General features: G+C 39.9%; 1 protein-coding gene across 3 annotated transcripts in view; it reads right to left on the bottom strand.

Moving 5' to 3' along the window:
* ADAMTS17 (ADAM metallopeptidase with thrombospondin type 1 motif 17) overlaps positions 1 to 26,886 on the bottom strand; it is a 156,540-nt gene that overhangs the window by 69,648 nt on the left and 60,006 nt on the right. For all 3 annotated transcript variants that reach the window (XM_088136415.1, XM_015887535.3, XM_088136416.1), the window contains exons 8-9: positions 17,748 to 17,853; positions 595 to 735 (exon numbers count right to left, since the gene is read on the bottom strand). In XM_088136415.1, the coding sequence (XP_087992541.1) occupies positions 595 to 735; positions 17,748 to 17,853 (247 nt within the window). The remainder of the gene's footprint in view (positions 1 to 594; positions 736 to 17,747; positions 17,854 to 26,886) is intronic.

The raw sequence follows: 26,886 nt of genomic DNA, 5'->3' as shown, positions 1-26,886 counted from the left end.
ACATGATGTCTAATCACACCCTCTCCATCCATCACATCAAAGAGAAAATAATGTTCTCCATTTCTTCATCCTATTCATGGTCTGGATTGGCAATGGTGGAAGGTGAGGAAATGCTGGATGTTGTGAAATGATAATGCAAGATAAGTTCTACTAGACAGTACAGAGGGGAGGTAGATCCTTCATATTTCATAAGCTCCGCTTGGCTCAAGGATTAAGAGAGATCACTTGTGAAGCTCAGGTTTCTGTTATTTTTGCCAACACTTCCTAAAACAGAGAACCAGATACTTCATCCCAACTGAAAGAGCTATTCAGAAGCACCCAGACATATCTCTATTGTCACAAAATATGACAGAATTGGAAGTAAAAACAACAGCAACACCAGGATTCTTTTCAAGAAGCTGTCAAGATGCTGAAGTCTGGGCACCATAAAAGCTTTTGTTCTCCTGCCAATAATTTTTGTGAAGGCCAGGATGCAAAAGCAGACACGATTTACCTTCAATACCCACCACTGAAAATTGTTCCTTATTTCAACTGGGAAGACAAAAGACTACTGACCTATGGTTCAAATGCTTTGCAGCCAGCAAACATTCTTACTTTAGAAACTTTTCAAGGTCATCACGGCTGCAGGAAGACCAGGATAGGTCACTGGGGTTTCTGCCCTTCACCCATTCTCCAGACATGATGTGAGATCTCCCAGTGCAGGACACGTGGTCGTCATCGTGACTCATACCCATGCTGAAGGGAAAAAGAAAAAGAAAAGAAAAAGCAGATAGGTAAACCAACACTGTGTCTAACATATCTGTAGATGCAGATTCTTAATCTATTTTTAAAAAATAACATAATACTTAAATGCTGGCAGATTCAAAGCTCTGGAAAAGAGATTTTGAGTCAGATAACCCAACTGGCTGCTAGATTAGAAGCCCATATAGTTTGTGTATTGGAGTCATTCAAGGAGTATGTTGCAGAAGGAGAAATATAATGCACTGTCTTTTCAGATCATTTATTTGATTCATGACCTACAGACTTCATTACAAATGCTTCCAGAGCGGTTAGCAACTACATTAAAATTAAATAAGTTTAAAAATCAGAGATAGTATGGGAGGTTAAAAAACCCCAATCAATTAATTATAGAAAGAGATAAAACATAAACCCTTCTTAAAAATCTAGAGGAATGAAGAATCTCTAATAATGCAGGGAGAATCAAAAGATTATTGCCTGAAAACAAGACCATACATGTCATATAAAAAGTATCTGAACTGATGTATCTTTCTCATAATATATCTTTTTGAATGTGACCAACCACCTTTTTGCTTGGTCTTGAAAAATATTGTAGCCAAAAGATTAGATTCCTGACATTAAATAGGATTGTAGCAAGACTTTGGTGGGACCAAGTAGTGCCCACAACAGATGAGATGAGATGTTGCCTCACGAGAGGTCTTAGAGATAAAGTCGTAGTCACTAAAGTCTCTTATAGCTGGAAATGTATAAAGAGATAAACCTTTGGCATGGGGTAGAAGGCTAAAAATCTTAGGAAGATTGGAGAAGAGAAAAATGATAGATTGAAGCTTCAAGCAGTAAGCTTAACAGCTATAATAATTGTTTAAAATAGTCATCTGTTTTGTTCTCTCTCTCTTTCTCTCAAAAATGTGCTTGCATTCGAAATGATTTTTTAATATTTTTTGTGGTCAGTGTTTTGAACCTTAGCTGTCAATGTTCTGATCCATTTTGAATCAAGACAATTTAAGGCACAGTTTCACGAAGTTATAAAGCATCTATCTATCAATGCCCACAAAAAGGACAAGTATCCTGATTTTTATTTCAATAGTTAGATGGCACATGGGCCCTTAGAATTAATAGGGTGATGAAAATTCAGCTCCTGACACGAGTTTCCCTGGCAAGATAGATCATAGATCAAAAATGGGGCATTGCTCCTCAGAAACCCCCTTCCCTGCCTGGCTAAAATGATCATGCTCCCTTGTCTTTCTTGTGAATCTTTACCCAATCCTCAATTTGCTTTCCTCATTTATTTATTTATATGGAAATTTGGCACTGCCCATCTTGTTGAAATGACTCTGGGTGGTTTACAAAAGAGTTAAAATCAATTAAAATTACAATATACAATACCCTTAATAAATAGAAAATAGAAAAACCATGACCGCTTCTCCCCATTTCACTCAGAGTTCATTGTTCACACTTGAACTTTGCCCATCCAACCAGGAGCTGTACATTTACCTCCTCACCTGCTTAGTCCAAAGGAGAAAAAATTATGATATTGTCAACCGCTTTATCACAAACAAAATGTGTGTTTCTCCCAATATCCATATTCTTGTGCTTGTTTCTTTTACTAGATAGATTTTCTTAGGCAACTCTCCTAATGCAGGCCAGTTTGGTGTGCACTTAAATCTAAATCAGCACAACATCCATTGAATTCCCCGAAAGCACTTCCAGCTGCCAAAAATCAAATCAAATCACAGAAATCTCACACTAAAATCCAGAAAGCTTGCACAAGATGCGGAAAGTTTGCAAGATCTTCTTAAGAGGATGGTGGACATGTATAAAGTATCAGCGAGCAACTTTTTTCCCTCCCATTTGGCAAAACTGGGGGAGGGAATGGCAAAGGCACTGTAGGAGATTGTGTAACAGAGTTCAGTGACCCAAAAGTGAGTTGCAAGGAATGGGTGACATCTACATGTGGTGAAATAAATAAAGGTGATACCAACCCTTGCTTCGCTCAATATATACATTGTTGTGCACTTCTATCCAGTATGTGAGTTTTTGACAACATGCTGCATGAAATTTGGTAGATGTGAATATGCTAGATTTGTATGAAAATTCAGATGGAATGAATGTCTCAGCCATCCTTACACATCTTTGTTTCAAGCCAGTGAACCAAGTGGTAAAACCAGTGTTGCTTGTCTTTCAACTCCAGCTTCATGGGAGGGCATCTTTCAGCTTTGCCCAGGTAAGTAACCTGACACACAGGAAAGCTAATTTCAAGAAATCACACGATATTATGGGGGAGCACATACAGAAGTCCCCCACTTCAAATTATGCCTTTGGATCAAGACCTCAATATAATGCCAGCTTCTGTACTGATAGGAGAAATGGATTTCAATGTGATAATTAGCTATTATTAGTTGCAAAACTGCTTTCAAAAACTTGATTGGGCACCGACAACAAGAAATGTTGGTCTAGAAAGGGAACATTTTTTTTAAAAAAAAGGACTGTTAGGGAAGCTAAGCATTTTCTTTTTATTGACTATATTTGCAGCTTATCACTTCTAGTAAGGAGCTCAGTTAAGCACAAACAATTATCTTGTCTCTTCACCTGGGAGCAAGATCAGACAAATGTCCAAAGGTAAACTAGTGAGCAACTTTGGGGATCCAAATCTCACTGATGCAAATCTTGTCCTAATCCTTACACCATGTTCAGCTGTTAGGGCTATAATTACTTCCCAACATGGAGGAAGATAATATTAAAGAAACTGATGATAGATGATCCAGTTGGTGGGCCTTCTTGATCTAAAACAGCATATGGCATCCATAACATAATAGGAAAAGACATTACATATGTTTCTATTGAAAAGCAAAATAGCTTGTTAACCGCTGGAAGCACCGTGCCTCAACAGATGTGAATTCAAAAATACCCAAGCCTTTTTATTCAGTGAAAGGCTCATAAAGCTCACTTAAACAATGCCTTGGTGTTTTGTGTGCAGAGCTCTTGTGGTTGAGGTCATGTAATCCTTTCCTGAAATGAGCTGCTTTTTAAAGGGAATTCTGGGAAAATTGCTCCTCTGAGCCACTTACAAAGATCTCTCTCTTCAGATTCAAAGGGCTATAAGAAGTGGGAGGTGGAAGGAATGTCAGTAATTGCCTTTAGGTTGGGGCAGCTCTATTCAATGAGGATATAATATTCTCATGGCTGTGCAGTTCATTAAAACGTTAATTGATACTAGTTAACTGGCCCATACTGCTTTGACCGAAAAGAACACCCCCCCCCCGCCCCCAAGGATTTCTCCACAAATAGAACTGCTTCCTACTCATCCTTTACTGGATGAATTCCAGAAACAGCATACAAGAACAGCTTTCCAGAGATCTCAGATTGGAATCTTTTGGTTTGATTACACCCCCTACACTCCCCTTTTGGAAAAATTAAACATACATTCAATACTTTCTGTTGTTTGATATTCCCAAAGAGAAGTTCCAGAAATAGGACAGGATTCTTATAACAATGTCTTACTTTCCCATGCAGGCTGTTCCTCTTCTTGCACAAACCAATTCATAGTTAATTTCATCAGGTTTGGGAACTTGATGGCTAAAACGTCAGGCTCATGCAGTGGTTATAAAGACTGGGGTGAATGGAGGAATTCAATCATTTGTGATGCTATCCAGGTACCTTTCCATGGGTGGATATCAAATATTAGGACTGTAGAATCAGATGCTCTCAGATGCAGAGTCAGGAGCATAACCTGCCCCACCTTGAGTTCTATAAAATAAAGGCAGGACAGAAATCTAATAATAAATAGATAAATTCTTAGGCAATGGAGACTTTATGATTGAAATTACAAATGCAGCACAATGTGGCATGTGTAAAATGCTGGCATCTGTCCTACACTCCTAGTCTGGTTTCTATATGTGAGGTCATCCCCTGATGAGTACAATGGGCTGTGGCAAGTAAGCCATTCCAGGTCATGCATCAAAAGCATTTTAACACAATCAGTTTATGGAGGGAAGGGGGTCGGGTAGTCCTATGGGCTGGATGTGGCTTCCATAAAGTCTTGGCTATTGTAACCTAGATCTGCATTGTTGCTTTTAATGTCATGGAAATAAGAAACAATCTCTCTCTCTCTCTCTCTGCCAGTGTGGTAAAGAGGTGAAGGTAGAGCACTAGAATCTGGGGGTCCATGACTTCTACTCCTCCCTTGGGCAAAGAAGTCAGTTGGGTGACTTTAGGCCACTCCCTACATTTCAGCCCAATAGTTGTAAAGGTGCTGGACTAGAAGCAGGGAGACCCAGGTTCTTGTTCTCCCTTAGGTACAAGAGCCTCCTGGATGACTTGGGCTGGCCACTCCCTCTCTCAGCCCTACACTGAAAAGTCGAAAAACATCCATCTACCAACCCATGCTGAACTGGCATGGTAGATTACAGTCCATAACCTTCAATGAAGAGCCTTCATTCTGCAATGGGTTGATTCAGGTTGATAATTATAGTTCTAGATCTAGATTGAGAGTATTCACTTTCATGGCAATTAATGCATTAAAATGTCTTTTAAGAATTATATTAAATCAATTGAGATTTCTTTCCTTGATCAGTCCAACTTACTGGGAATGTGGTCTTAGTACACAAAGGCAAAATATGGAAGTTGTGTTTTCTGACTTAACAGCGGTGCAGCAAAATATGAAAATGTGCATGCCTTAGCCTGGTGAAAGTATTGACAGAACATGAACAACTGTTAATTTCCCAGATTTTTTTCTCCCAGACGAACCAAGTATCTGTTCATAATTTGTTTAATTAACAGAACCTATTTTCAGACATGATTCTACAGTTTTCCTTAGAACAGACTAGGGAAATGCATTAATGCAATAGACATATACAGTAGGTCTAGCTTAAATTTCCCCATCTGCCATCCTATATAAGTGTTGGACTACAACTTCCATAACCCTTGGCCGCCATCAGGCTGGAGAAAGGTGGTTTAACTTCCAGACTAATGGTTTGATCCCAAACCTCCCTTAAAATCAACATTCTGCTTGATGAAAACTTGCAGTTATAAGTAGCATAAACCTTTCTTTGTCTTATTAAAGCAGTATTTTCCCCTTAGGGCCATCACAGAATTCCACCCAGTACCACAAAGCCTTTTTCCCATCCCAATAAAACATTTATGGTTGGCTGTTTGGAAACATTCTACCTTTTTTAGGGAGGTCAATGTGCCTGAAATGAAATGAAATGAAATGAAATGAAATGAAATGAAATGAAATGAAAGCTACAGCTCTTTGAAGAAAGAGGGACAAGGAACTGCAATACTGTCTATGATCTATTCTGCTGTCTGGATGAAAACTGGAAGCTTTTTGTTCAAAACAGAAAGCCCCATATAGTCATATCACACATTTTTTACTCATTTTTCAGTCCTCAGTGGAGCTGAACGTTAGGAATTTTTATGGGTGTTTCGTACTGAAGCTGCACTAACTGGAAAGAAGCCAGATCCTGAACTGATTCAGCATGTTAAAATTATTTCATTTCTGAAATGCCTCGCCAGCAAATCTTCAGGCACCCAGGTATGAGCCTTTATTAAAGGAACCAGGAACTTGAATTTGGACTTATGGCAGGAAGCTGAGGAGCTAATTCAGGATCACCCAAGGTCAGTTGACAGAACTCTCTTCAGGTTTAGCTTCAGAAAAACTAAAATGGGTTGGCAAGCAGAATGAGGCCTTTAGATTAGCCTGGCCATGTCCAATATTAACAGCCTGGCTTTCCATGCTAGCTGGATTGAAATAAGACATTGTCTCCTGCCCAAGATGCTTCAAATTGCAGCCCTAGCTCTAGTCACTAGAAGCAGGAATCTAGTATTGGAATGCCCACCTCAAGTTAGGTTCCAGACACATCAGTCCAGAACTTTTTCTAGGCAAGTCCTAAAAATAGAAGACCTCTCATCATCTAGAATTAAGGACTTAAGGGTTGCAAAACTGTTTTGCAGCAGAGAGATGCAATTGAACTTCTAAGATGAGTAGACTCCATCCTACAGGCTGAGTGAAACTGCAAGTTCTTTCTGAAAGCCTCCAGAGCCTTCAACATCACATTGCCAAAACTCCAGCTGCAAACTATCAAACAACAGTAGGCCATAATTTTCAGCATTTCCAGTAAGGTTAATTCACCTAATATACTGCCCTATTTTTAAAAAACATGGTGCAAAAGGAAGAAAAAATTCTCTGAAGACATCAGCATGTCTCCATGATTCCACTGCATCCTGTGAGAGTTTTCAAAATGCAGTGAATGTTGCCTATTAGTAACTTAAGTATCATATTCAAAATATACCATTGAAGGCAAAGTCAGAGATATGTTCTAGAAACCATTCCAAGGAGGTGAGGATAGGTACTGGGTGACTGTTTTCCAACACTAGTGAATACAGAGACTCATATTAAGCTGGTTGTCACTAAACAGGTACATAAAGATAAGGACATCAGACAGCAAGAGGCAGATGAAAAAACAGAGAATATGGCTCACTGCCAGAAAAGCTGCAGTTCTCAGAATATTGAAAAAAGTGAGATTCCCTAGGCATTTGGCTAGACTAAGATTGAAAAATCAGGCCAAAACCAGATTCAGGTTTCATGCTGAGGAGATGTTGTATGGATATCTAAGTTTTCTACTACTGCAGCTCCAGGTCAATGAGAAAGTCTGTCATGCAAATTCATTCCCATGGATCATGTGTCATCCTGTAAACTTCATGTTTTGAGCCACGGTTTTCTTGTAAAATGAGACAAACTACTATCTACAAATCCCTATCAACACATACAAAACCTAAAGCAGCAGTGGGAAAAAGTCCATGGAATTCAAATCACTGCATTGTGATGAGAGCTTGAAGTCCTTGGTCAAACAGACCTTTACACTCCAGATTTCACTTCAACCACAGTCATGTTCCTCCAAGCATCAGAGAGCACTATGGGTGAACCCTAACCCTAATGAAAGTTACATTAATTTAAAAAATGTTAACTCCCCTTTTTAAAAACATAGAACAGCTTTGGATGATAATGATAATGATGATACTGCTGAAAGGGCCTCATTTCTTCTGAAACATCAGCTGCTGAGAGGATACAGAGAATGGAGACTTCAGGATTTGGCAGCTACATATGGAAGAAAGCAGTGCCATTGAACCCAGTCTGCTTAGAGTAGAATGCACAACTTTAGATAGTAGAGTATAATGTCCTAGTAGTTGCCCCCACAAAAGATGGTAGAGGCAAGACAAAGGAATGGGTGGATCAAGACAGTAACTGAATTTGATTAATGGACTTAAAATTCCAATGAAAATTAAACATATTTACTATGATTAGTCCATGCATGTTGTAATTTCTTCTTAGACTGAAAATTAGAATTTGCTGGCAATTCTTGAAAAGGCTTTGTGACTATATCTGCCTTGTTGGAGAGAGGGTGTTGAAAGTGTGCCTCTGGTTTAGAACTTCAAAGGTAAAAGAGGAACATTTGCAACTGAGCCCAGAAACAAAATGATTCAGATGAATGTTCCTGAACTGATGTGCTCTAGCCAGCTATAGACAGATACATGCATTCATCATGCTGTTTCATTTCAGGATAAGCAATACGATGCAAAGTGCAGGAAAAGAGTAAAGAAAATTAAAAGCATGAGATAAGAAAGAAGAAATCTAGCTGAATGTAGTTTACGCCAATGCCAATTTGATGGATTTCTTCATATTTTTCTATCCTTGTATAGCTATGGGTTAGGAGACCTTGTGGGGGTCGTCAGCAAGTTGGTGGGGGTGGGGTGGGGGTCAATTTTTTTAGCTAACTTGATCAGGCTTGTGCAGGCAAACTGGGAATAGTGTCAAAACTTGCAGTTGGCTTTGTTCCTAATGTTGCCTGCATAAGGCCACAACGTTTAAGAGGCCCTGTGACATATAGATTAAAATGTAATTATGAAAAGCGGTATATCTATTTCTTGCCCAACTCTAACAATAATGAAATTGCTCATTTTATTCATGGAGGTGGAGGTCACACAAATTCATTTATCATTTCAGGAGATCACAGTCCTGCAAAGTTTGAGGGCCTCTGTTCTGAAGCCCTGGCTGAATCTCACTTGAGGAGAGTCCACGTAGAATGACCAGATGGGCAATTTTGACGCTTTTAATACAACATGGATAAAAAGAAACTCAACTCTATTTTATTTTATTAAACTGGGTCTGCTTCCTATAGCCTTGCAGCATGGATGTTTTCTTTTTGAGAGAAGTGGTGTCTTGAGGGCTTCAGCTTCTAGCTCAAATGTAATCTAACAACATACAGTGTGCCGTTTGCCAGCAAGAAAATTCTTTGACTCAATGATTCTACAGCTGGAGGATGTGACATTTCAATTATGTTTCTCTCCCAACCGTAGTTTGCCTGATTATCAATATTATTTCCATTTTCTGCTATGCAACCCTACTCACATTTTGGTTGAAAATACTTACTTCCTCGCTCACCATCATTACTCACATTGGAGTGGCTGGTAAAGTTAAATGGCAATTTAACTTATCTGCCCCAAAAGCTATTTTAGAAGAACAACACAATCTCCACTGCCTTTTCTACATGAAGATGACAGGGTCACAGGGGACAAAAATTAAGAAACAACAGCTTGGTATCAAAGCAATTTCATACTCAGCATTCCAAAAAAAAAAAAATCTTGAAATAGAGATTTGGGAATATAGATGTTTCTTTGCCTATAACTGTGCAATTAAAATCATTATCTAATGGGTACCACTTAAAAAGAGATGACTGTTTAACAAACACATTTGGCCGAACAACTTAATGCCAGATGAATTGCAATAAGCCTGGGAGACTGGAAATGGCCTTATCTTCATACGTTGATATGCTTCACAGAGTATTAAGTTGCAAGGGGATTAAAACATATACATCTTCTAAGCAATGCCAACTTTTCCAGATAGATGCCATATATTTATAACAAATGCCGCCCCTATTTCCAACCAGGAGATGTAAATCATCCACGTCCAGTAGGTATGTGAGGATAGAAACAAAAAAGGGAAAAAGAGCTATTTCAGATACATTCAAGAGTTCAGGCATACCCAGGGGGATCTCTGACTTGTTGACCTTAAACACCAGATCACTGTGCCAAACTGTTCTTACTTGTACCCTTCCTTCAAAAGGAGTTTGCTGTGTGTCATGCATGTTTGCTGTTTAGACAACACAATTCCAAGGCATCTTCAGAGACATAAAACTGTATGCAGAATTCTTTAGGCCAGTGTTCTTCAAACTTGGCAGCTTCAACCTGAGGTCCACACATCTTAAAGTTTAAACGGTCTTCTATGTTCTGGCCAGCAAAACTGGCAAGCGTTCGCCACAAAAGGCTATAACAAAGGGTGGATCCAAATTACAAGCTTTTTGCAGGGCAGATGCTCGCTTGGCACAGATGCAATCTCATTTCTTCCAGGATCGCAGAGCACATTGATCCTCCTTGAAACCCACAATTTCAACACACCCTTGTTATTCACTTCAGCGGCAAAAGGCTGCTAAAATTGGCAGGCAGAAAGCTGAGAGTGGTGGGGAATTGCCTTGAATTCTGCCATGCACCCTATCAATTATTGATCTGTTTCCTTCCTTTTCATCACGATTTACAGCATCGTGTACACGATTTACAGTTTCTCCCCCACACCTTATTCAATTGCGGATAGGTGAGGGGACCGCTTCTCTAGTCTCCTCTCGAATCCACCAATCTAGGTTTGCCCAACCCACTCCATAAGCATTTCCCTAATGCTTTCAGGGAAATGATAGCCTGCCTTAGCCTTGCCAGCTAAGCAACCTTTGTTTATGTGCATCTTGCAGAGCTGTACGTTGACACACTAGCACTGCCTGGAAAATGCTAACTGTGCTGAAACTTTGGGAGAAATGAAGCCAACAGTCATCTTCGTTTAATCAACAGCTTTGTGGCTCAACTTTCTGCCCCCACACAAGTTCATTCTGCTGAGTAAACCAAAGACACATTAAATAGCCAGCCTACAATGAACTGGCAAAGCGTACCACTGTTTTGTGCCAGAAAGATTTTGTGCCATGACCTCGGCTAGCAATCAACTCTTTCACCCAGTGACGCAAGCTCAAGGAGGGTAAGAGTTCTTGCTGTGCAATCTTTGGGAAGAGCGTTTCATTTCATCCACATTTTCATGGCTTTGAGCGTCACTTCCTGAGTGGCTGACTGGATTGGAATCCAATTCTTTTTCTTTTTCTTCTTCTTCTTTTTTTTTAATTTCATGCTTCCCCAAATTTTGTATTGGAATTCTTGGCTGAACATTGTTAGAACTTGCACTGAAAATTTATGTGAGCTAGGGAAAGTTTTCCATGAAAATAAAGGCAAATTTTCTAGCTCTTTAAAAAATATAGAACAAGGTAGAAATCTGATGGAATTAATTTATGACCGAGTGCAGGCAAAACTCAGATGGATCAGAAAGATGCTAATCTGTGCATCCCTAAAACTGAGTATATTACAGGTGCAAGGCATATAAAATCTTGATGCAGAATTGGTAAAAAAAAAAAAAAAAAAGCATTCCTGGTTTCACAAAGATAGTTATCTCTGGTCTTAATACATTTCTTCTTGTTCAAAGCCTAAGAGCCAATGAACAGGACTAGATGAGAATAAATGTTTTGATTGTTTATGACACTCTAATGTAGATTCCCTCTTCATTCTATAGGGGCCAAACAGAAGGACAGCTGTGCCTGAAACAGCTGGACTTTATTCGTGGATCAGAACAAATTCATCTCAACAGATTCTTCCTCCATTTACTGAGGGTTAAGTTAGTTTGGCTTTGTACAAAAACTGAGGTCTAGGCCATGGCTTGTTCCTCCTTTGTTATGATATGCATCTCAACCCATATTTGAGGTTAATAAAAAGGATCTGTGTTGTGCCCCAAGGAAGAGAAACAATGGAGTAGGCTGATTAAGAATTAGGGATGTGAAGAACCTCTCCTGAGAAAGTTTTCTCCTGAAACTCTTTGCTTTCTTGGAAATTCTTCTAGATGTTTCAAGGGAGCAGAGGTTTCCAATGCCACCTAAGAGTTTCACATTATGGGAAGCTGTTGTTCTATTTGGAGGGGTACCATTTCCATCTACATCCAGAAAAATTATTGTATTAGGATTACATTTTAACTAGAATTGACAGAGATAGATGATGCTGGAACAGCTCACTTTGACTACTGCTCTACATCACAGTATGGCCTTTTACCTCATGAGAAATCATGTATAAAAAATGAAGACTGTCTTTTGGAATACCACTGAACTCAAATTAAGAATAAACATTGGTGTCTGCAGGGTATGGTGACAAAAGTCAAGATGGTAGTTGCGACAGTGTGACCACAGCTTCATCTGTGTCACACATGTGTTGTACATTAAAAAAAAAACAGTGGAATTAATCACACTGTTGTAGTCACCATCTTGACTTTCTGACCACACTCTGGAGACCTCAATTCAATTCAATTTATTACTGTTGTAGACCAGTACAACACCCCGGAGACCTTGAGAATAAAGTTTTTAAGAGTCAGAAAATAGATATATGGTGGTCAAAAGCTTTCAGGTGGATAACCTGAAATAAATCCAGCAGTATTTCCATCACCTGAAAGACAATTATGGACATTTTTTGAAAATCACCACAAAGTATGAAGCTGCATGGTAAAAAAAATAAAAATAAAAATCTCCAAATGTGTTCATTTCAACTGTTGTCAGGCTGAGCACAAATGAGCTCTGAAAAATATGTTTCCAATTATCTATGGGTAAAATAATGAATAATTAAAAGAACAAAAAAACTTTCCACTGTAGACGTACAACAGAAATGCCAGAAAATCATAGCAGCAGGAGGGAGGGTATGAGTTCCTACAGATATTCCTTCAGCTGGATAGCGAAATGCAGGAGATAAAACTCAAACTCCCCTATGAGCTGGAATGTTGGGGCACCTTCAGTGCCTGAAGCTCTGGGAGATACGGAGTCAACAAACCTAGAAGGAACTGGTAAGAAAAGGCTGACACAAAGTAAATACCCAGATATCAAGACATTATCCTTGTCTATGAACCTTAAAAGCAGATCTTTATTAGAGCCAACATCCCTCCTTGGGCCCCTTCCTTGATCTGTACTGCTGATGCTGACACAGTGAAGAGAGGTCTGACTGGTCCATCCCACGTGAATCTAACTTTCAAGGACAATTGGAAAAGTGTGGAGGTTGTCATGGAGAAATAGCTTTTAATCCTCTACAGTAGCCTGCAAATTGGCTCTTCTCCACACAACAGAACATTCCAATTTACACAAACCCATTTTCTTCAGTTTCCATCACCTATAGACTGAAAGGAGAACACAATCCGCAGCGCACAGCTCAAAAGCTTGTGGGCCACCTTTGGAGCCCCTCCAGATTGTGCCAAAATTGGGGAAAGCTCCTAAACATACAGAAGAGAAAATTCTTAAGTACCAGAGAACAATTGTATTAACCACGTTTCATTAGCTTTGCAGGATGCATGTCCCCCCAACCCAGTGCCAAGGGCAACCTTCAGTCTAATAAAGGTTACTCACCCTGAACCTGGAAAAACTTGCCCTTTGTTGTTCAATAGTTACATCAAAAACCTCAATTTTTGCTGCAATGAGGTTCAGTTTGTCACAGGCAACACTGTTGTTGCTGCTGTTCAGTCATTTTTGTCTCTTCTTGACCTGATGGACAACAGTTCATATATATATAGAGAGAGAGTGATCAGAAGATGTTCTTTACTTTTGTTTTTAATGCACGAAGGGCCGTGTGTGAGCATCAGCTGTAATCCATAACAACTTTTAAGCAACAGAGGCTCCAACTCAGTCCAAAAGGCAAGAGGCTTTTTTGAAGGATTCGAAGAGGAATTGGAGGAGATACAAGTAGATCTGAAAGAAGGAACTATGCAGCAATTACAGGAGACTGAGGAAACGATGACTACATTGCGCGCTACCGGTATAGACTTTTCTAAGCGGACAGCATAAATATGGATTTTAAATGCCTAATATGGAATATAAATGCTTCACAAAAAAGAAAAAAGGCTATTTCAAACTGCACCTGTGACTGGGCACATCACAGTAAGGCGAGCTGCATGTCACCCATGGTGAAATTAGATAAGAGGGTGTTCTTTAATAATAATAATAATAATAATAATTATTATTATTATTATTATTATTGCAAGAAGGGCCATGTGTGATCATGAATTGTAATCCGTAACAATCCCCCGGAGAAAACAAGAGAATTAAACAAAAACCCAACAATCAACGTAAGTTGTCATGATGACATTCCAAAAATCCTTCTGACCTGCTCTGCCATTTGGCTTACCATCTGCAACATAGCCTGGGCTGAAGAAAGCCAGCAACCAAGGGAAGAAATGGCGGCCTGCCAGCTTGTTGTTTGTTGTGGCCAGGACACTGAAATCTCATTCTCATTTATTTTGGGCTGTTCCAGGATCCTTTGTGAAGTATTGCACTTTGTAATACATATTACAGGCAAGTCTCTGTCCTTCACAAATCTGGATAATTTGTTTTGTTTAACTTCCTGTTTGGGGAATTGAGAAAAACGAGCTTGGATGCCCACGTCCTATCACCTCCATCTTGAACATCAATGTTGTGCTGGGGATATAATTTGGTCCAGGCCTCCTAAGTGCTGGAGAAAGGTTTTGCTCAATTGCGGTGTGTACTGGTATCTTCTGTTGTTCCTACAGACTTGAGCAGGACAAAACATTCCAGAAACAAATTCCCCAAACAGTCATCAAGATCTCCTGCCCAGCTAGTAAAGAATCGGTGCCAGAAGTGGTAAGCTAAATAAAAAAAGGAGGGCACATCTGCTCAACACCCTACACTAGAAAATTATTCACTTTTGATTGCACATTAACTGAAAAGAGGAACCGGAAAGGTGGGGCAAGAGATGGCAGATTAAATTGCTAAGTGTGGAAGGTTTCTTCCCTAATCAAGAACCTTACAGTCTGTTGTTAAAGCTGCAGGATTGTGCTAGAGCAAAAGAGGCAGGAAATTCTGCTCTTGTCACTAAACAAGGGCAGAGTTCCAGGCTGTTTGCACTGAAATTTAACCCTAGCCAATCCAGAAGCTTTACCTCACTTACCATTGCAGGCAAAGAGACTATATATCTATATAGCGCCCTGATCCTGTACCTCTGAACACTCAGACTGGGAATTAGGTTACTGGTCTACACAAAGGAGAATGGCACAAAACCATATTTAAACACAACTCATCATGATCTACAAAGCCCCAGTTGTAAAATTCACTATTAACCATCACAACTGCATGCATGTTTCTGGGATCTGAGACAGTATGCCACGTGATACACCCTGGCAGTTAATCTCTTGACATATCAAGCTGTCCAATGTTGAGTTCTAGAGTTCACACATGCATTGCCATGATGTGGCTTGCTGGATTGCTGCTTGGTGTAATTTGTGAATCCAGCCTATTGTGACTTATTTCAAAAAGCATGGTTAAAACAAACTTAGTTTGGCCCTGTATTTGAGATTATTCATGGATTGCTGGATTACATGGTAACTTGTAAATTTTGTAACTTCTTCCAAAATAACAAGATCATATCGTAACATTTTGAGTCCTCTTATGTCTACAAACCATCACCAATGACTTCCTTGTTTATCTTAACAAAGTTTTGGAAATCTACAGGTAGATTAAGATTGCTACCAGGCATTACAAAGAAACACCTTCCCCTCCCTCCAAATTCCAGCTGTTATCGTTTTTTTGTTTGTTTGTTTTAATCAAGAGAAAAGAAATTACAACTAATGAAAGAAGCCAACAAAATCTTTTGGCTCTTCTACCCAAGGAGAAGTTTTATCTATCTGCTAATCCATGTTCAATGGATTCATACATTTGGGTACGTTTGGGTGTCCCAAACTGTTTATAAAACAGCTTTCTACAACAAAGTTTTTGCAGCAAATCCAACAAAGGCAGAGGATTACCACATCCACTATATCTGTTAATAAACTCATTATTCAGACAAGGCAGCAATTAACAGACACATAGAGATTAACAACATCTACATACTATTCAAAAGAGACAAAAGACCAGAAGATCGCCTCACCAGCATTCAATCACCAGCAATCACCTCCAGCAATCATCACCCAGATAAGCAAAGGTCACCACCAGGCACACAATCAAGCAGTCAACATATGCTAATCAATGAGGTACCAGAAGAGCAAAACAAAACCCCCACCCTTACCAGCACTGGCAAGGCAGGCCACAGCAGATAAATAAAGAGCAAATCCTCATCCCATTTTAGCACTGAAGATGTTACCTAGCCGGGTAATGAAACGTTTGCAAGAAAAGAACCAAGCTCAGACAACCCCAAGGACTCCACAAACTCATTCATTCTTGTCATCCCATAACAGCTGATGCCAAAACTGAAAATTTGTCTGAAAAAAAATCTTTTTTTTCCTGTTAAATGCCAGCCACATCAGGAAACTCTATCCAGACACTGTTAGAAACTCAAATAAGACAGAGTCTCTATTAGGCAAGGGCTTTGCATAAACGATGTCCACTTGTCATAAATTATGAAGTGCATCAAGTCTTTGGTTAGAATCTCTGGTTCTTCCATGGTTGGTGCAAGCAGTTAGAAGAAATGCTAATCAAGAAAAAGCTCTGTCATTTTTTATTGTTGGGCTGAGGTCTTAGCAACTCACGTCTGATAGACTAGACATGTTTCTAGAAACTAGAGTGTTTCTCAGAGTCACCTGTGACAGGATGCTCCTTTAAGTTATACCCCTCTCTTCCACCAATAGCATATTCCCACAAGAGTTAAGGGATCCTCCTAGATCAGGATATGCAAAGATATTGCAAGCTTTACCCAATTCTGTGATTCTACAAGGATAGCAAGGTGACCTTCGGTCTCTAATATAACGCCCATACTAAATTTCAGTTTCCCCAAATTCTTTAGGGAAGCCATGATAATTAAAAATATATGTTTGCAATGTGAATAAGTGCTCAGAAGCTGGGGAAGTTAATAAGCAAGCATAATTAAACAATGGTTTCCCCACTTCTGCAACCCAAAGTTTAGCATGTTATTAAGGCTGAAAACTGATTCAACAGCTTGACATGGGCTTCTCATCATTCCCTCCTCTTCGGACAACTCCTAGTTTGGCTCACTTATCTTCTGGTGTCAAAGATGGAAAAACTGGGCGTTTCTTTTCATCTTGTCCGATTAGAGTAGGAGCCCAATTATTTCTTGTGCCTCTTCCCAAGACCTCCAACAAAAACGAAGAGGTACATACCTTCTCTCATAAAAGCCACCCAGAACCTTTTTGGGAGCTGGGCAGCCTCAAAGTCTAATAAATAAATACCCAATATCTGATTCATCTTCCTAAAGCATCAAGGCACCTATGTAATCACCAGTGCTTACTTCTGTGTTTTGAATAATTCAAAATCATTGAATCCACATCTAGAAAAACAAAAATGTAATTTCTAATGAGCATGCTAGCTCTATAATCAGCATCTTTGGATTCTTGTATTTGAAGATGCTATTATTTTCATATTCAGTTTCAAAATCTCAGTTACGATTTGTTGCCTCCAGAATCAAATTCCATCCTCTTCTCCAAACATATATTTTGAATACTGTAAGAAGTAACTGGCACCCAACAATTACTCCAATCATGAAGACGTCTTTATTATTGATTTACAGACTATCCATTAAGCATAAATACAAGAATGTTTTTATGAAACATTACTAATTTTATGGAAACTCCTGTGGCTTTTTTTAAAACGTCTTGAACATTTTCCCTAAAGAGAAATCTTCAAGATGAGCTCAAAGTTCACCTTGGTAAAAACTAGGAATAAACAAAGGATATGTTCAAAACATTTCATACTCCAAACTTGTGGGTTTCTTTGGGATTTCACATAGGTTGGAGAAATATTGCTCCCTTCCAACTAACAATTACATTTTTTTTAGATAAAATTTCAGTAGGAATGCATCTTAGTTAACTCTGTACCAAGCTCTCTAATGCTAATACCTGCTCAAACAATATTGCAAATACAGATGCTAGATCTTACTTGTGTCCCAGTTCGTGAGCAATGGTAAAGGCCAGGTTCAGTCCATTGTCTTCTGCAAGAACACACTTCCTCTTCAGGCTGCAGATCCCTCCAAGGTAGGCGATACCTGAAGAAAATAAGAAAACTTTTCATCAAGGCCAGTTAACAGTCTGTACTTTTATAATAGTACTTTGAAACAATACCCAGGGCATTCAGATCTGCTTTAGTTTAGCTTCTTTGAATGTCTCTAAATTTGTGATATCGGCTGTAGAACCCAAACAGATGGGATTACTGAGATTAGTTATTGGTATTATTAGTTTTAGTATTTTCTGTCTTTGCCTTATAGCAATCTGATTAAGTATTGTGTTTTGCTAAATTTGTTGCTATTTATATTCTCTATTTTTATCAATCTACTTACTGTAGTTTCTTAGACTCCACTTTTATGTTATTGCATTTACATAGTTTTTCATATTAATTGTAGTTTTGTTTTCACTGCTTTCTGGTTTACTGTTTTATCTAGTTATGTTTTACAGTTAAGGTTATCTATCTATCTATCTATCTATCTATCTATCTATCTATCTATCTATCCATCCATCCATCCATCCATCCATCCATCCTCTAGCTAGTTAGCTATCTCTTCCTTCCATCCTTCCTTCCTTCCTTCCTTCCTTCCTTCCTTCCTTCCTTCCTTCCTTCCTTCCTTCCTTCCTTCCTTCCTTCCTTTCCTTCCTTCCTTCCTTCCTACCACAATGATTAAAATTATGTGCATTAAAGAGAATACCAGTTTGCTTTCAGATTGCTACAAGGTTCTTCCATACCAAGATGGGGATTTAACACAAGGCAAGAAGGTTTATAAATCATGAGGGTAAACAGAATTAAATCACCTTAGGACATGGAAACCTTCCATTAAATTGACTGGCAACATTAAAAAGAAGCAAAACGGAAGTACTTTCTTGGCACAGTGAATAAAACCTTTGAAATTCATATTCACAGAGCACTAAGAAGATAAGTAGGCTTAAGTGGCTTTTTTAAAGAGAAAATCGATAGTAGCAGGGATCATACAATAAGATATGCCATAATCTGGGAATATTTTTGTCCCTGGCAATGCCCTTTTTTAAGGCTTCCGAAAGCTAGAGGAGAAATGATAATGACATGGGGATATCCCCAGAGATGGGGGTCTATTTCTGTTTTGGGCTTTTGGAGGCTTCGTAAGTAAAATAGGTGCACACCTATTCAGCTTCCTATTAGAGTAAATACATCTCCCAATTTAATGTCACTGAAATGGGGTAACCATATCTAGGGTGCTGCAGAGCCCTTGTGAAACCCACCACCGTCATCACTAAACAAGCTGCACTCTAACTTGATCCATTGGAATAAAAAAATTCAAAGCTGGGTGATACGCTTATTAACAAATGAGTACAAACGCACATGCAAGCTTTCAAGTTCTCCAGCCCATCCATTCTCGCCTACGAAGAAATCTCCCCTTCAACTCCAAATTTTGTACAACAAAGTAGTCTTCCCCCTTGCTTTCATGATCTCTCTCGGTCCACATTTCAAAACGTTTCCGAGGTGGCTCTGTGCAGGGAAAGGCAACATCTAAAATGCTCTGTAATTTATTTTTTTTTCTAGACACACACGTAGTTCCACACAAAAGATGCCCTAACCTAAAGGCAGCATTTCTAATTTAACTAGGGCCTTATTTGGGTCTTCAAAAAATATCTTTATGATTGTTTTTTTCCTCCTAAAAGGCAAGGGGTCTATTTATTTGTAAGAAATGTTGCTCCCACACAGAGGTGGCATGGGGATCAGTTCCTACTCAGAATGAGAGTAAAACAGTTGATCCGACTGCACTATAAAAGGACTGCTCTCTCTTCCCACCGTTTTTTTTTTCAAAGAAAGCAATAAAGGGCAGATACCATTTGGATGAGCACTGGAAAGCATCCAGTTTTTGATTTTATGAGAAATCATATTACATGGATGCTTATTTGCAGAAAAAAATGGAAGGATGGGAAACTCTGTTTAATATTTTTTGCCCTCCTGGGGAATGACTTCCAATGGTGCCCAAGACTATTTATACCAAGACTAAAAATACAGTAGTGACTGTATTTTTAGAAGGATACTAGCAATGGGATGCTTCCAATGGTGGATTCTTCAGGCTACCAGAGTTCATATATTGCTCTAAGCCATCATAGCTTAGTCTGGGCTTATTCAACCAATTATGATCAAAATAAACCACTGCTAAGTTGCTATTCTATCTGTCCAGGCTTGACAGATTCTTTTTCTGATAAGAAGATGAAGAAACGTGGGGAACCCTACTGCATTCTATGAACCACCTGTAAAATCCGTGAATGTGGAGAGCTTTGCTGTCTTGAAGCGCCACTGAAATGTTCCGATTTGATGAAAAATTAAGTTCAAGATGCCCTGATAATCCTTATTCAGCTTCGGTATTGGAACAAGTATAAGATTCTAGACTCACCTCAATGAAGTCATTAAGTGGAGCACACAACCGTCCTAACAAATACCATTACAGCATACTGAGCTCTAAGTAACTCTCTCCTGAGGTGAGACCCATAGCACACCTCTACTCTCTGTTTTGTTAAAGTGCAGCCTGCAGAGTCTTTGGGGCATTTTCATAATAAAGCACCAATTTGAACCGCTATTAGCAACACACTCCTAATTAGCAAGCCAAATCCAAAGCAGAGGCCTCTACTTGACAAATTTTTATTAACGCTGAACAGCAGTTTGCAATTTCAGATCCACAGTGGGATAAAATTGGCCTTCACAGCATTCTATGCTATAGGAAAACGTGAATTTTAGCGATTAAGAGACTGGACTAGGGAGAGAATGGAAAAGCTCACATAAGGTTTTTATCAGTAAATCCAATGCAATTAATTCATTTCACTCTCAGGTGTTTCCTACAGCATCTGGAGCACTGAACTGTACAGCAGAACTCCATATGAAATTCAGCTGAGTAACACAGTGACGTGAAATAATCTAAAATAGATTTGCCAGATCAAAAATTGCAGATAAATCTTGGCTTTGACTGTGCAGAAGACTATTCTCAGCAAATAACATTGCTCCTTTTTTTTCTGTCAGAACTACAGTGCCTCGTTCATAAATGGCATTACGTTTCCTTTTTCACCAATAAAAACTCTTAGTATACATCTATCCAGATCTTGGGTTGACCATTACAAGATGTTCACCATAGTTTCAACTCTACTTCCTCCCCCCACCCATCCCACATCATCTGAAACTAGACTCAAACAGTGTCCTACTTCCTGAGTTGCCACAGTTCCTAGAGGATAAAAATCTCCTTACCTTCACTCAGAAGAAGAGGAAGAGGAGGAGAAGGAGAAGGAGAAGGAGAAGGAGAAGGAGAAGGAGAAGGAGAAGGAGAAGGAGAAGGAGAAGGAGAAGGAGAAGGAGAAGGAGAAGGAGAAGAAATTTAATTGCTAGCATCCACACTTTCACCCCACATTTTCCATTCACATTGTGCCCATCTGCCTGGGCATGTGCCAAAAAAAAAAAAAAGGGGAGCTGCTGTCATTGGGACACCCCTGCTATGGAGGAATTACTCCTGTTTCTCTTAAAGAGCCACCACAAGCTGTGATGCTAGGACACCATGGTGCTACCTTTGCAGTCAAGCACTATTCACAACACATATGGTTGCAATATAGAACTCCTGCATGTATCGGAGGAGAGCGAAAGAACGGAGGAATGGTTTTCTGGAACCATAGATTGGGAAACAAGGTGAGATAAAAGTTTGGCTCGTACTTAAAGCACACATACACACAAAAGCAGAGTTTTTAAATATTAACTTCTACAGGGATTGTGAACTGACTAGAAGGATTAACATTGGGTTTTCTAAATTGATTGCTTATGTGCCATCAAGTTGTTGTTGACTCCTAGTGACCACATGGATAGATCTTCTTCCTTGCAGAGTTTGGTTGCAGTAGACACCGAAGAAGGGCTTACTTTCCCCAGGACCTGGGAGCAAAAGCCAGTAGAAAAACAAATCACCCACAAGCTCCAGCATTGTCTGCCTTCAGTTAAGACAATGTGGAGCCAGGAAAATGCCAGCACAACTCTTGAAGCATGCTGATGTCACGAGGATGGGCAGAGTCAGAGCTGGTCCAAGAGAAGTCAAAGACTGCACAGAGAAGGGCTTTAAATATGAAAGCAGCATGTATACCCAAGCTTGATAGAAGCCAATTTCATTAAAATCAGATGGGATTGAGCATCATAGCATGACCATAAATGATCAAAGTTGTGGCTGTTTCGACCTAAAGTCATAATCCCCAGATGGAATGAAGATAAAACATGCCTTGCTTTTTATAGAAAGATGCATCATCTGGAGGCTGTGCAAAACTGCCACAACGCATTACAAATTAAAGTTCTGTCTAGACACAGCTCTAGATTTAACCATCTCATTATTATAGAAAAGTATCTATTTTACAATTTGGTAAATTTCACCGAAGGGGACCATGCTTTTGACCCTGTTCCAGTAAGAATAGCTTTCTAGATCTTAAGAACTGGAAAGGACCATTTAGTCCACCAAGTTGAACCCCCATTCAGTGCAGGATGCAAATAAAGAAAATAACAGAAGAGGAAATGAGAAAGAGAGAGGAATCTAGCAAGAAAACAAAAATATAGGATGGAAGAAGATTGCTCAATCATACAATGATTCTCTGGCTAATTGGATTGGAAACAAACTGAGATGTCCTACCAAAGGGAGGCTGTTGGAGTTCTGTCCCATTGCCTGGAGGCTGTGTGGATCTGGCGGAAGTGGAACTATCTTGGACTCAATCCTACCAAGACTGAGTAGCTATGAATATCAGGGCCATCTAGATGTGGGAATCTTCCTTCTTTATGCTTGGATGGAGTTGCACATTCCCATTCAAGAATGGTGCTCAATATTGGGGTCCTCCTGGACTCACAGTTCCTACTCTATGATCAAGTGGCAGCCCTATCCAGGAGGGCCTTTGCACAGCTTCATCTGGTGCTCCAGTTGCACCCTTTCCTAGATCAGGAGGCCCTTTAGAGAGTCACTCATGCCCTAGTCACTTCACAGCTTGATTACTGCAGTGGGCCTGCCCTTGAAGACTACTCAAGAGGTTTAACTGGTCCAGAATGTAGCTGCATGGGCAGTGATGGCCATGCCTTAATGTGCCCATGTGACACCCCTGCTTTGCAAGTTGCACCAGTTGCCAGTTTGCTTCTGGTTGAGATTCAAGGGATTACCTATTGCCCGAGTTGTTCAATCCCTTCAATTAAACATTGTAATCTTTGGGGACTTTCTGTCATAGCAATTGCCCCCTGGAATGAGGTCCCCCTGAAATTTGGATGGCTCCCATTCTGATAGCATTCTGGAGGGCCTAAAAGACCAGGCTCTGGGATGGGGTGGCTGAAGCCCTTGCTGGGTTTATAATATCTGTTTTGTGTGTTGGCCAGATTGCTATACGGTCTTGTACTGTGAGCCACCCAGAATTAAACTGAATGAATGAATAATAACCAGGAATGGCACAAGATGCAGAAGTTTATTCATTTCATACATGCGATCATCCAAAGGAGATTTGAGGACTGCATGGGAACAGGTGCACTAGCAAGGCAGCTTTGCCACTGCAAGTTTGAAAGAGGTGACAACTGCCCAAGTCAAAGGTATTCTGCATGAAAAGCACACATCCTTCAAGCTCTTTTTCTGGCAAAGGGATAAATAAGTGGCACAAATCCCAGAGCAACTCCAGAGAATGAGAAGGGTGTACTAATGGCTGGAGAATGCCCCATTTAGTAGTCTTCAAGGGCAGCCCCATGTAGAGTGCATTGCAGTTACGACAAGATGGTTCATGATGGAAAAGACCTGATCCCACCATGCTGTTTCCCTATATAGGTTGCAGGGCCACTGGCTTCTCTTATTGGCCATCCTTTAACTTCAGCAGAGCCCGCTGTAGGGAGGCCAGAAAGAATGACTCTTCACATTGCAATAAAGCAGGATAGGAGGAAATGTTCTCTTTAGATTCTTCCAAACAAAGAGGCTATCCAGGATCGTAGGAGTTATCAAACCTTCTAGGAAGCAATCCCATAATACTGGACTTGTCCAGAGCATTTCAGTATAAAAGCTTACTTTATTCCTTAGGTGTCAGGGCTGATGGTAACTGCACCCCTCCCACCAAGCAGCTGCTACTTAAAAGGAAGGGGAAAATAGGAGAGAGATAATGACATGTTTAACATTATGTTTAGCTTGGCCTTCAAAGTTCCATGTTTGGAAGTCTGGAGGACTATGGGCTTTCCAAGTTTCATGGAACCATGCACTTGGCAAATAAAGCTAATATTTGATCCAGGCTCTCTGTGGTTTAAGTTGGTCTTCTGCCTTATAAACCCATGTTTAAATGGAGTTAAAGGAATGCCTCTGACTTAATTCATTTTGTATAATTGGGCTGAGCAATGCTATCCCCAGTCCTCCCCCACACCCTCAATGTCCACAAGCTTAGATAGGACTTCAAGTTTAACAAGGTCATATTTATAATCAGTCTGTGCAGGAGGTAATCCATGGGAAAACCAAGGTGTCTGGTCCTTTAATATTTGATAACAATTCCAAATATGGCCTACGGTGTATAAAACTGGCATGCAAAAGCCCCAACAATAACCAGAGTCCACACAGACAGATATATACAGATAGACAAATCACCCCTATTCCTCGAACCCAAAACACTTTAGTGTTCAAAGAAGGTCAACACAGGAGCATCAGATGCAATGCCACAGCAACACCAGTGCTGTCTTTTCCAGTATTGGCAGGGTTCTTCAAAAATGACTTCCTTAGGGGAATTGCATAATTGTGGCATGTAACTTCTGAGCTTGGACTTGAATATATGATGCTGTCTAGACTTGAAAAAGAAAAACTGCACGCAACTGTTAAAAAATGGGTTTATCCCAGTTCCTCCATGAAAACAGTTTGCAGCTACGGGCTCCACAGCTGGATAATAAAGGTTTTGCTAGGAAGCATCCTAGAAGGAGCAACTTGTGATTTCACAAAGGAACTCAGTCAACCTAGGAGGACATTACCTAACTTCAGAGATGGTACATCAAAAGTTGAAGGATATAGATGAGGATGATGTTTTCTCTCAAACTCTAACAACGTATGCTACAGCCCTCATTGACAGGTAAGATATATACAATCAGCTCTGTTCAAAAATTAATTAATAAGGCATTAATTATTGCTTTTAATTTGGCAAGCAACATCTTAATTCATCAAGCGTTGACTATTTCTTTATATATCAAATTTGTCACCGCCCATTTTGTTAAAAATGACCCTGGGCTGTTTACAAAGCAGTTAAAATCAATTCAAAACACAATATAAAAAGTTCCTGAACAAATAGAAAATAAATAAAATCCAAGAAGAGATGTTAAATTGGCAATAACTCGGGGAGTGTCATCAAGGTGCCAGCCACCCCCAGGATTGGGTAAGATTCTTGTCACCCCATGCAAGCTGGCAGAGCCAGGTCTTTAATCCTTTCTGGAAAGGCGGGAGGGTAGGGGCCCACTGCACCTCTGGGGGGAGAATATTCCAAAGGGCGGGGGCAACAGCAGAGAAGGCTCTCCTCCTGGGCCCCGCCAGCCGACATTCTCTCGCTGATGGGGTCCACAACATGCCCTCTCTGCCATAATCTCAGGCCTGATTATGTGCCATCAAGGTGATGTTAACTCTTAGTGATCCCATAGATTGATTTTCTCTGTGACCATCAGAACTGTAGGGTGCACATGTGCAAAAGATTCCTTATGTAGAAAGGCTCTGCCCTTGTAAAGATAGCGATATTGAAACACAAACTTGAATTCTGTTGTATTGTAACTTCTCTCGAGACATACGTAAAGCGCTACTAACACCTCTTCTAACCCCATTTCCGGGATGAGATGGGCTGGAGAATTTTATGTTCAATTTTTACTAGCAGAGAAGGACCCCAAGGTAACTCTTGCATCGCAAGATTTTACAGCTTGTGAAACTCATAGATTGCCGATAGTAAAATAGCGCAAGCATGATTGTACATTTTTAATCTCGTATGCCTTATTCTATTTGGTGTGTTCTATTTTTTAGCTGTATTCTGTAGGTTTCATTTAGTCTGGGTTGCTGACCTGTAATAAAGCATTTGATTTGATTTGATTTGATTTGATTTGATTTGATTTGATTTGAGAAAGACACAAAATAGGTGAAGACGACATTCTTTGGATAGCATTTTATGTGTCAATTTCTGCACTATTCAAGATCAGGACAGGACTCCATAAGCTGATTTGTATTAGATTCTCTGAACGCCCCCAGGGTGAACTGTACAAATCTTGCCCCAACTAATTACTCTTTGGTTGTGTTGGACTTCAATATCCAATATTCCCAACCAACTTCCATTTCAACAGCTCCCATATAAACTACAGAGCCAATCTCGCATCCAGAGTAGGGCCATTCCAGAGGCCCAGGGCCATCATGGAGACACAGTACTTCCAGGGCCTCTCACTTTCTGGAATAACTTCTGTTTCACTGCATATTGTTTGAGCCTTTTTACTAAGGCCAGAAGCAATCAGGTACTGTTGAGGCAAGCAAATGAAGGGTGGAAGGACTGTAGACACTCAGACATTGCTGAACTACGACTCCCATAATCTCAGCCCATCGGTCATACTTCCTCGAGATGCTACGTTATTGTTCAGTAACCTGAATAACAGGAGTTGCTTACTCCTGCTCTATAGAAAGGGCCAGAATGGTGTGTGTGTGTGTGTGTGTGTGTGTGTGTGTGTGTGTTTCTATACAGTTACTTTTGCAGTGACTGAGAGTTAAAAGCTATGCAGTCTTTGGTGCTTCGTTGTTTGCTTGCAGACGTTTCATTACCCGACTAGGTAACATCATTAGGGTTAAAAGCTACAACAGAGAAGCTGTTGTAGAAGCTTACTCATAAAGTCCATGGGAATGAGGCTGTATACTTCCTCATTTTACCTATAGTTCAAAATCCCATTCCTATTCCCTGCAAAAGCCAGAAGAATAACATCTGCTAACGCAGATGTTTGGCCTGATTTTTATTAAACATTAAAATGCCAGCTGCTGGTTTGTATCATGATTTAATATGCATGCAAGGAAACTGGTGAGCTTAACAACAACTATCTTTGTCACTACTGTTAACAGAAA

The sequence above is a fragment of the Python bivittatus genome, unplaced genomic scaffold (genome assembly GCF_059951505.1).
Source record: "Python bivittatus isolate LINGU-HERP-01145 unplaced genomic scaffold, Pbiv_v1 ctg000140_np1212, whole genome shotgun sequence".
NCBI classification, from domain to species: domain Eukaryota; kingdom Metazoa; phylum Chordata; class Lepidosauria; order Squamata; family Pythonidae; genus Python; species Python bivittatus.
This window is presented reverse-complemented; position numbering and strand designations above follow the sequence as displayed.